The 11,729-nt window shown below is 39.5% G+C and overlaps 1 protein-coding gene across 11 annotated transcripts in view; it reads left to right on the top strand.

Moving 5' to 3' along the window:
- The window catches only part of LOC147022218 (protein tweety homolog 2-like), a 65,001-nt gene that overhangs the window by 28,426 nt on the left and 24,846 nt on the right, over positions 1 to 11,729 (top strand). For all 11 annotated transcript variants that reach the window (XR_015061116.1, XM_085892903.1, XM_085892905.1 and 8 more), the window contains 2 exons: positions 3,583 to 3,655; positions 10,685 to 10,760. Coding sequence is in view for 10 of the 11 variants with exons in the window: in XM_085892903.1 (XP_085749029.1) it covers positions 3,583 to 3,655; positions 10,685 to 10,760 (149 nt within the window). In the remaining variant the exon portion in view is untranslated. The remainder of the gene's footprint in view (positions 1 to 3,582; positions 3,656 to 10,684; positions 10,761 to 11,729) is intronic.

The raw sequence follows: 11,729 nt of genomic DNA, 5'->3' as shown, positions 1-11,729 counted from the left end.
CTGCTATGATCTTTCCTGGGAAAGCCACATTTCCAAGCTGGCCTCCAAAGCCAGTTGCTGACTTGTCATCAAATGCATTGCAAAGTCCTTCCTTGGCACACCTGAGCTCCTGACCCATACAAAGCTTTCATCTGCAGTCTGATGGAATACTGCTCTCCCATCTGGGCTGGTGCTCATGCCACACCTTTCTTGGCTTCAGACTGTGGAAGCCATGGCTTTTTTAGGATCATTGGTATCTCCTGCGATGAAGCTAAGTCTTTGGGTCTCTCAGTCTCTCACCGTAGGCAGGTTGATGGTCTTTCTTTCTTCAACTGTCTCCTCTCCAGCCTTCCCCTCCCCCATGCTTCTGGAACAAACTCTCATTCTCTTCACTCTCACTCTTTCCTCCAGGTCTTCGAATCAGCTATTCACCACCACCTAGTATCTTCCCCCATCCAAAACCATGATCTTTTCTACCCTAGTTAATCCACCTCGTTAAAATTCCCTGCTTACTTTCCTTGAAAAACCCTGTAGTGTCCATCTTGTTTACCCTGTGCACTCCACCTCTTCCCTTTCCTTTCCACAGATCTCCTAATGTCTCTGCTTCCTCCTGTTTTGTGCCTCCCTCTCCCACCCTTCTTGTCTCCTGCTCCCTTTGTTTTACGTTTTGTGTGTTAGTTTTTATACGAACCTCGACAATGCTTACAAAATTAAAAAAGGAAGATAATCTCTATTTTAAAACCGTATGCTATCTATATCTATCTACTATACTAAAAAAAATAGAATATGTGTGTTTGTTCGTCCTTTATAGGCGGCCGAACCGTTGGATGGAATGAGATGAAACTTGGCATGAGTGATCCTTGGGACATGAGAACTGACATTGGGGGGGTCAAGGTCAAGGTCACCGGGTAACTTCAATTTCTCAATTTAATCCGATCGAGACGGTACCAACACCATTCGACAGATAATCAAAATTAAATGTCACAGTTGATTGACGACATTCACTTCTGACTTCTGGTTTTCGAGTTATGATGTCATAAATCGACTAAAATGTCAATTTTTCATGTTTGTTTGTCCTTTATAGACGGCCAAACCGTTGGATAGAATGAGATGAAACTTGGCATATGTGATCCTTGGGAACGGACATAAGGGGGTCAAGGTCACGGGGTCAAGGTCACCATTAACGTCAATTTCTCAATTTCATCCGATCGAGACGGGACCAACGCCATTCAACAGATAACTGTACCCGCCCATGGGTGGGTACTTTGCTAGTATAATACTAAAACTCTCATCTATGTATGTATGTATGTTACCGAAATGCAGCCAAAACTGTACACGAGAGCGCAAAAATTTTAGGTGTGCCTTACTCCTTACTCACCATTCACCTGCGGTGTGCAGTATCAAGTTCGTTCAAATCAGGCAACGAAAAAAATTATTAAAAAATCAATTCCCAATTCGGTCAAGTACTCTTCTGGAGAATTTGATCAATGCAAACAACCTCAGCGGTATAGTTCACTGGAGCTATCTTTTTTTTTTTTTGTAAATTTTTTTTTTTTTCATCAACGGTTTCACGGGTCGTCTCTTGCTAGATAAAATAGTGAAGGCAGTGGGGATGATTTGCAATGTCACTGAAGCTGAAGTAATTACTCTGGCGAGTCAGAATTCTTCCATATCTTCAACGGAGTTCTCCAAGGTGATGCATCAGCACCATTTTTATTTGTTAGTCCTTGACTGTCATGAGAACAACAGTAAGTGAGCATCCATCACTGGGCTCCATGCTGATGGAACACAGAAGCAGAAGATTTCCTTGGGTTTACCGAACCTCCCTTGATTTTCCAGGAGATATTGCTTTATGCTCAGGCCCCACTCAACCGGGTTGAATCGGTGGCAAAGGCAGTCAGATTTCTCATTAATCTAGCAAACACTGAGTTCATATTATTTAATCAGGACGGTTCAATTTAAAGCGACGAGCCATCATCATCCTGTGGCTGCTGGTTTCATCATTGCTGGGTGCGTTGCTGTGCCACTGATGCAGTGCCCCCTATTTCCAGTAAGCTGGTACTGGTTTTGCAGACCTCAGAAAGATGACGGACTGAGTCAACCCACCTGATGTTATTTAACAGTATGACAGGCTCAAACTCGAGACCCTAAGATCTTAAGCCAGCCACCTTAACTGTTTAGCCAACACCAGGTTTCCAAAGTGACATGTGGAGAAGCTTTAGAAAGGGTAGCTGACTTTCAATATCTTGGGTCCTGGATCAACAAAAGTAACATATTTTGAAGTGAGAAAAGGCAAGGCTTGGACAGTGCTCAATAAGATGAATATAATTATCATAAATGTATGTGGAAAAAATTACGGGCCCAGACCGGCAATTAAACCCAGGTCATCTGGCAAACTGTACCAGTGCTGTCATCTGAGCTATCTGGGTGACCCATGGGCTGAGCAACACAATTCTTCCACATGTATAAGTGCCACTTTCCCCTACTGCTTCCGGGGCACTCGCTGCCAACCATAGGAGCAGCTCGAGCCTGCTCTCGAGAGGGTCTTCTCCCTTTGGGGGGGCACATCCATATATGCTCCTAAACACCACAGGGGGCGTTATAACATGAGAGGAATGAACAGGATAGAACCATCATAAATATATGTGGGTGGGGGAAAAAAAAACACCCTATTGGGAGCAGGCCCGAGCTGCTCCTGTTGTTGGCATCAAGTGTCCCAGAAGCAGTGGGGGGAAGAGTGTGGCACTTATATATGTGGAAGAATTGCATTGCTCAGCCAGTGGGTCTCCCAGATAGCTCAGATGGCAGAGCACTGGTCCAGTTTGCCAGAGGACCAAGGTTCGATTCCCGGTCTGGTCCCGTAATTTTTCCACATATATTTATGATGGTTCTATTCTGTCTATCTCAGAATACATATATATGTTCTTAACAGAAACCTTCAGGGTAAAGTTCTTCCATGCAACAATAGAGAGTATACATACACATAGTGCTGAGAGTTGGACACCGACGAGGACACTTGAGAGGTGATTTGATGACTGCTATACAAGGTTGTTGAGGGCAGCAATGAATATATGTTGGAGAGCGTATCAAACAAATGAAGAGCTATATGGTGGATTGCCTTTTGTATCTAACACTTAAAAAAAAAAAAAGGCTAACATTTGCTGTCTTGTTGAAGAAGCAAGCAAGAAATTGTTGCAATATGGGAAATAAAGCGAGGCAAGAGGTCTCGTGGCCGCCCCGTTATCAATTCCATGGATCAGCTCGAGAACAATAAAAGTCTGACCAGGGACCGGCTACCAATTTGTATGGAAGATCCTGAGGATTGGGAGAAGCTCGTCATAAATATACGAGTTCGCTCAAACAGATATTATGAAATGCTCCACATCTCGTTTTTAAGGTGCAGTTTAGGGCTGTCCTTGATGAGGATTTACTTCCTTATTGTTCATATTTTACTTTTATGCAACTATAAGTTCAGTTTTATATAATGGGTACAAGTGAATTTTTTTTTTTTTTTGTATGAAACAATAAAATGAAAATGCATTCCTATCTTATGACATTTCAATGTTGGAATCTTCCTTATGGTTTTGCTGATTGTGCTGACAGGGTGTTTGGCCTTGGACTTGTCATCATTGTTGTTGAGTGGGGTTCTCTCGGAATTCAACTGAGCAGCGCAGTGGTAAGAACTCTGCAGCCTCATTATTTTGGATGCTTATTATTGATATACCGGCGGTTGTCGAGAAACGGCGGTCGCAGACAGATAGACAGGCAGACAGACACACACAGATTGCTGAAATTATTGATAGATTAATAGTCCCGTTCTAGTTTCACCAGAGGGGGCGATAGGTTTGTTCTCCATCTGTCCGTCCGTCCTTCCCATGTGTTCTTTTTCAGACTCTCTTTTTCCCATACCCTCTAACATATTCAATTAAAACATGGCACACATATGGCTTTATCATGATAAGTTTCAGGGCATTTCATCAATTTTTGTTATGCCATTTTTGGACTTTGAAAATATCATATTATACATGGGTCAGTTCTGCTGTCCTGACACTACCCCATTGCTATACACCCATTGACTGGACAGCTGACCTGACTCCACCTCAATAAAATCATCTGCCGCCATTGTATGAAGCAGCACAGATCAGCAGGCATTAGGCTGGGCTGTTCGTCCATAGCCCAGTGCAATTGTAATGATCCCAGGTATATAACCATGATGTATAATAGTCAATGCACGCAAGCCATACGTATGTTGCTTCATGTATGTAAATCAGGTTATTCTTGATATGAAAAGGGCAAAGCCTAGACATGAACGACGTGGTGGGTTGGAGGAGTTCTTCATTTTGATTGTCTGATATCGGCTCGTGCGTGCGTTAAAGCACACGAATTTTTATCTCCGGTTTGTTATCCTCATTGTCTTTATTGGTTTCTCGTCTATGAAAAATATCAGTAAATGAAAATAGTTTTTTCTCTTGCTTTGAATCGACCCAAATACAGTTGGTTATCGGGTTTCATCTTCATTGTGACCGGTTCACAACACACTTTGTCGCTAATGGTATCAGGCATCTTGGAGGGGAGTCACACGTCAAAACAGAGAGAGGAGTATAAATTGTTGAACAGTTTTGAAGTGCACATTATAGCTCATTTGTTTGTTTTATTATATCTTTTTCAATGTATCTATGTATACATTTTGTGCAAAGAAGTGCAATATCTTCAAATACTGCTTTGGCAGGCAAGGAATCTGAGTTTCTCCTTGCAAACAACAAAATTTCCTTTTGATGCCCCTCTTGTGTTGCTGCTCCATCTCTGGTTGAAGGCGAATGCACATCTCTGGCTGTGTTTTTGGCATTATTGAAAGAATCTCTTCCATGATGTGCTCACCCACTAATTATTTTTCACTGCTGTTACTAATATGTCTGAAGGTAAGGATAGCATGCTGCGTGCTTATTTTGTATGTGCCAAGTGGTGAACCCCCCACCCCTTTCCTCCACCACAATCATATACAGATACATGGTACTTAATTGTCAAGCAGAGTTGAAGAAAAACTTGCAATGAAAATATCGACGCTTCATTATAACCCATTAAGAATGAGCATGGATAATGCAAAAAATAAAGTTTATAATTCCAATGTTTAATCACTTCAAGCTTTTTATATTAGGGAAATACCATTATGCTGCCATGAACCAACTTGGGAGTCCGCAACGAATGATTTTGTAAATAGAGTTGTTCAGAATGGTTTTGTGTCTTTCTGCATCTGTGCTGAACGTGGTTTTGGGCAACATTTATGAAATTTTTTTTAGTTTTAAATCGTTTTGATTCACAAATATAACTTTCCTTTTTTTTTTTTCTAATTAATTTCTTTTTTTTTTCAAATTCTTTAATTTGGATAACCCCAACCCCTCCCCCCTTTCCCCTTCACAATATTTTGAATTCCATTCTTGATAATCAGATCAATTGTTACCTCTTATCTTCTTAGCGACTTAGATTTTATATATAGTGTGTGTGTGTGTGTGTGTGTGTGTGTGTGTGTGTGTGTGTGTGTGTGTGTGTGTGTGTGTATATATATATATGTATGTATATATATATATATATATATATATATATATATATATATATATATATATATATATATATATATATATATATATATATATATATATATGTATGTATATATATATATATATAATATATCCGTGCATGACCACTTTATAATGGCATTAATCGTCTCTTGCGTAGTTATCCTCGAGCTTTAAAATAAAAAAAACTGATATTGTAATTGTGTGCTTCCGTCTATGCTTTATCCTCCTATACAGTTGTGCAGAAATTAATCAAACTTGGTAGTTATGATCACATGGCAAGAAGGTGCAAGAGAAGTATAATTCCCCTCCCCACCTACCCCCCCCTTGCATCTTGGGATGGGGTCAAAAAGTCAAATACCAAAAAAATGTACGTGTGGACACATTTAAAAAAAAAAAAAAAAACTTTTTAAAATATTTATTTATCTATTATTAATGAAATTTTGTATATTCGATCAACATTAGGGTTGGGGGGAGTGGGTGCATGGCATGTGTAATGCTTTTTAGGGGGGTATTTGACCCCCAGTTCATGCCCTAGAAGTTGGGGAGTTAAATTCACAAGGGTCAACACATAAGACTTTTTTTATGCCTCCATTGACTATGTTGCCACTGGCATTATGTTTTCGGTTTGTATGTACGTACGTACATGCAAATTTTCTTTGCAACCACTTATTTGATTGATATTAAAAAAAAATTTGAGCATAGCTGTGACTCGTGCAGAATTTTTTTTATGATGTTATAGGTCACATGGGGTTGTAGCCATTTTGGAAAAACTTTGGACCTCTTTATCTCCTTCACCGCAAGATGGGGAAAAAAATTGAAAATTAAAGCTTGGCACCTGGCAATTACTCTGCATGGGGAACAAGAGCGATTTGATTATGATGTCATCGGTGAAGTGGTATCCAGTTAAAAATTTGACAAGTAGAACGCTGCATTCGATCAGTGTGAAAATTTGAGGTTTATCCTGGGAAATATTTCAACACAGAAAAAATTGACGTCATCCTTCATGTGGTTTGGCAGCCGTATTGTTTTAAATAAAAAAAGGGGGGGAAAAAAAATCTTCTCCAGAGTCGCTTTACAGATCAAAGTGAAACTGCACACAAATGATCGTCTATCCGTGCTGAATAAAATTTGATCACCGACGTCATTGGTCACATGGTGTGACACCCATCTTGGATTTACCCTCAAGCCTTCAAAAATCTTCTTCTCGTGAACATCTGGACAGATTGAGAGGAACTTCAGAGCCATGTTCCCCATCACTTGGGATGTTAGGATGATTAAGAATAATTGATGTCACGTTGTTTGGTGGCCATATTGGATTGAAGATAAAATATTAAATAATGTTTTCTCTGGAACCGCTTATCCAATCGAATCAAAATTTACCCAGTATCATCAAACCATACAACCATAGCCAAAAATATTGGCACCCTTGCACATTTTTCCAATATCTCACAATTTTCTCTAAAAATAAGTTTATATTGACAAAAGTATTCTCCACAATTCTTTATTTCACTGTTGATATTACAGAACCTTTTGTTTTTGATTCAGAACTCAATATATCCTTTTAAATCAGAAAATAAAAAGACATGGCATTGACAAAATTATTGACACCCTTTACTTAATATTTGGTAGCACAACCTTTGGACAAAATATCTGCAGTCAAGTGCTTCCTCTATAGCCATGAATGAGCTTCCTACACCTCTCTACTGGCAGTTTGGCCCATTCTTCTTATGCAAACTGCTCCAGTTCTCCTATATTTGAAGGGTGCCTTCTACCAACTGCTGTTTTTAGATCTTCCCATCGGTGTTCAATGGGATTTAGATCTGGACTCATTGCTAGCCACTTCAGAACAGTCTAGCATTTTGTCTTGAACCATTTCTGGGTGCTTTTTTTTCAAGTGTGTTTGGGGTTATTGTCCTGCTGCAAGACCCATGACCTTTGACTGAGATCCAGCTTTCTGGCACTAGGTTGAACATTAAACTCCATAATGCCTTTGTAATCTCCTGATTTCATGCACACATTCAAGGCACCCAGTGCCAGAGGCAGCACAGCAACCCCAAAACACCACTGAACCTCCTCCATGTTTGACTTTCGGGAAGGTTTTCTTTTCGTTGAAGACTTCATTTTGTTTTCTGTAAACATAGAGATTATGTGCTTCACCAAATAGCTCTAATTTGGTCTCATCTGTCCACAGGACATTCTCCCATAAGGATTTGGGCTTGTTCAGGTGAGTTTTTGGCAAACTCCAGTCGGGCTTTCTTATGTGTCTCAACAATGGGGTTCTTCTGGGTCTCCTACAATAAAAGCCCCTTTCATCGAGTTGGCGACAGATGGTGCGAGTTGAAACCGTCGTCTTCAGACAAATCGTCTGAAGGTGAGCTTCAATCTGTTTGGCAGTTGATCGAGGTGCTTTCTCCACCATGTGAACAATCCTTCGCTACAATCTTCGATCAAGTTTTCTCTTGTGGCCATATCCAGGGAGGTTCGCTGAAGTGCCATGGGCCGTGAACTTCCTGATAACATTGCATACGGTCTACACAGGAACATCAAGGTCTCTGGAGATGGACTTGTGACCTTGAGTTTGTCCATGCTTGGCTACAATCTCGTCTGACCTCCTCAGACAATTCTCTGGTTTTCTTTCTTTTGTCCGTGCTCATTGTGGTGCACACAGTGGCACGTACCAGGAGAATGACTCCTCTTCTCCATTCAAACTGGTTGAATGAGTAATTTTTATATTGCAGGCACCTGCAACTCACCACAGGTGAGTTCATTTCCAAAATAAAGAAGAATCATCTGCTTGAAATCTAATTATTTCCAACAACTTCGAAAAAGGTGCCAATAATATTGTCTGGGTAATTTTAGGATTTTTATATGGAATAAGTTAAGATTTTAATAATATTTTTAAGTTTAAAAAAAATAAAAAAAATTTCTTCCACTGCAAACCAAATAATACATACTGTATGTGGATACCAAAATATATATATATATATATTTTTTAATTTCAAAATTGTTTTGGAAGAAATGGTGCATGATTTGAAAAAAGTGCAAGGGTGCCAATATTTTTGGCCATGACAGTATACCTGCATACATTGTGGAAATGATATATTGGTCATGTGATGACATAGGTCAGCAGTGCCATTGGATCAAAAAACGAACCTCATCCGATCAAAAGAAAACTTCACACACGTGATCCTCTACGAAATCTTGGGCAGAGTCCAAATTTTCAATGCCATTGGTTACATGGTTTGGCAGCCATATTGGTTTGAAAAATGAAAAAGCCCTTTTCTCCAAAACTGCTTAACAGATCAATATATGAACCATGTTGCTTTACATGGAGGAGCAATGGCAGCGAATCACAACTGAAAAGTTTTGCATTGATTGCTATTGCGATTTCCGAAGCACAATTTTTTTTTACTATTTACCTTGAAACCTATGTGGCTGCCGCACCACGTGACTGACGTCATTTTAAAGTCAAATTTATGCAGCAAGGGCAGTGGTTCGAAACTGCAAAGTCTTGTATTGGTGGGTTAAACGGCTTTAGATAAATTGTTTAATCAGTCCTTTAAAACCAACATGGCTGTCATGTCATGTGACTGATCATTGTTCAATAAAATATTTGCAGCAACAGTAGTGGATCATCGCTGCAAAGTTTCACATCAAAAGGTGAAGCTGTAAAGAGAATTTTATTTTTATTTTTAAATATGATCGACTTGGCATGGGGAATATTGGATGAAAATTTCAACATCAGTCACATGGTCTCACAACCATGTTGGACAAGAAGCCTTATCCGATCAACACGAAACTCCAGACGTGATTGGCCACCCGTTCTGAATTTCATTTGATGGAGGACGTCGTCGGTCAGGTGTCCGATCGAAGCGGGGCGGCATGCTGTTTTTTTTTTTGTTTGTTCCCCGTCTCTCCCCCCCCCCCCACCACCATAGAAATTTCACAATTTTCACCAGAGATGCAACGACTCATCTAGAATGTTTTTTGTGATAACTATGATGTGAAAAGACATGTGGTGTGGCAGCCATGTTGGAAAAAAAGGAAAAACTTTGGAACTCTATCTCTGAAACTGCTCCATGGAAAAAGAAAATTGAAACTTGGCACATGTGAAGTACTCCCCATGGGAAACGAGGCTGTTTCTATTCTCCCCCCCCCGCCATATAGCATAATTTCATGTCAAATGCTTTATCTGATATGAAAATTTGAGGGTCATCTAGGGATAAATTGTAATTGGCAAAAAATCGATTACATAATTGGTCACATGGTTTGGCAGCCATGTTTGTTTTTAACATAAAACCTTTAAAAAGCTCCTTCTCTTTAACGGCTGAATAGATTGAGGCAAAACTTTACAGGTATGATCGCCTATCCGTGAGGAACCAAAAGTTCTCCACATGTGGTATCATCGGTCACATGGGTTGGCAGCTTTTTTTTTATTTTTTATTTTTATAAAGAATAAACATTTTAAAATCTTCTGTGGAACGGCTTGACCGATCGAATGGAGCTTCACCTGCATGTTCCCCAATCCTTGAGGGGATACCATAGTGTTGACAAATAATTAATAGGTCACGTAGTCTGGTAGCTACTATACTGGTTTGAACAAAATTCTTTTTAAAATCTTTTTCTTGACCTGCTTCATCAATCAATTTGAAACGTCACAGTTATGATTGAGTAGACATGTGGAATAATATGTTTTTTTAAATTTTAATCTGATCGGATGCATGGTCTGGCAGACAGAATTATTTAATATTTAAAATCTGGGTTCAGCGACTTGAATCAAACTTGGTGCAAGTATTATAACAATGTAATAATGTGGGCGGAAGCATATCTGGTGACTTCCTGGTGTCGAAGGTTGTCGTTCTCGTTGTTTTTTGTTTTGTTTTTCAACTTAAAATTTGATATTTGGCAATTCCTGATAACTTTTTGCCATCTTTCAACTTTGCTTTAGGTGGGAAGTGTGGGCTTTGCATTGAATGCATTCCTCCACACTTGTTTGCACTCCTGACATATTATTGCACAAAACCTTTGAGGTTTACACTGTCGTCATTGCCCCCCATTCACTTTTTATCGAATTCTGAATCGCTTGTGGATCATCATTTTCAGATTTTCTTTAATTTTCTCCAAAACAGGCAGCAAGTGATTTTTGTATTGATCCACACGCGTATATCACCAATGTGACTCAGCGAGCTGGACTCGTCAGCAAAAGTGAGAACTTTTTCTTCTGTGTTGAAAGTTTTTGAAACATGTTTGGAAGCTGAAGAAGCAACTTGGACTATCTATTAATTGCTTTTTGTAGTACTGCTTAAAATTACCTTTTGATTGTATTATCTGGATGCATAATTTGTCAAGTATTGTGCAAATTCAACTTTGATAAATTTGGTTTGTTTGCAGTGAAGCTTTAATATGCTGTTTATAAACATTGGGGTGACCTCAACCCCAAAACAGGCAAGCTGGTGTCGGAAGTGTAAAGCAGAGTCCGACAAAAGATAGGATTGTTTTCTCTTCGTGGAAATAAGATGGGTACACACACATGGTCACCAATACCTCCAACATTCAGGGTGCTGTCAGATATTTATCTTTTTACTGTGTCGTAGGTCGAGGAGGGCAAGGCTTGCTCGAAGAATGCCTTCCCTTGATATAATTTTATAAGGGGTGACTTGATGCAGAGGAAGTTTGGGTGAAAGATGCTAAAGAGAAGGAGAAAAGAATGATAATATGGGGGGGGAGTGTAGTAGACACAATCATTGCATGCTTTGAGGTAGATGTGTCAATATGTCAGTCTTGTATGAGACCTCTGTAACCCCAATGGAAAGTTCAAGTACTGCAAAGTGTTCAATTCTGTGCTCTCAACAGGAATATCTAATCGGCAACAACCACAAGCAATATTGCTTTTGCTTTATAAACGTCGGCTGTTTCTGGCCAGTCCTTTAACTTTATCAGTTAAACATTGTGAGATATTTCTCCAAATGCATGTATTTTTATTCCTATCTGTGAACAGGGGTGAAAGAGCTTGCATGCAGATTTATTTGCTCAGATATGTTGTTCAGTGGAGCCTTTCACTGCTGTTAGATTAACATGGTCACGTCTTAAGCCAAATTGTATTTCAAATTCACGAGTTAAGGATTGATACTGCTAATGTTTATGATATTTTTTGTCACGTCAAGAACTCTAGCT

The sequence above is a fragment of the Eptatretus burgeri genome, chromosome 8 (genome assembly GCF_056783735.1).
Source record: "Eptatretus burgeri isolate ZD-2024b chromosome 8, Ebu_testis_v1, whole genome shotgun sequence".
In the NCBI taxonomy this organism is placed as follows: domain Eukaryota; kingdom Metazoa; phylum Chordata; class Myxini; order Myxiniformes; family Myxinidae; genus Eptatretus; species Eptatretus burgeri.
This window is presented reverse-complemented; position numbering and strand designations above follow the sequence as displayed.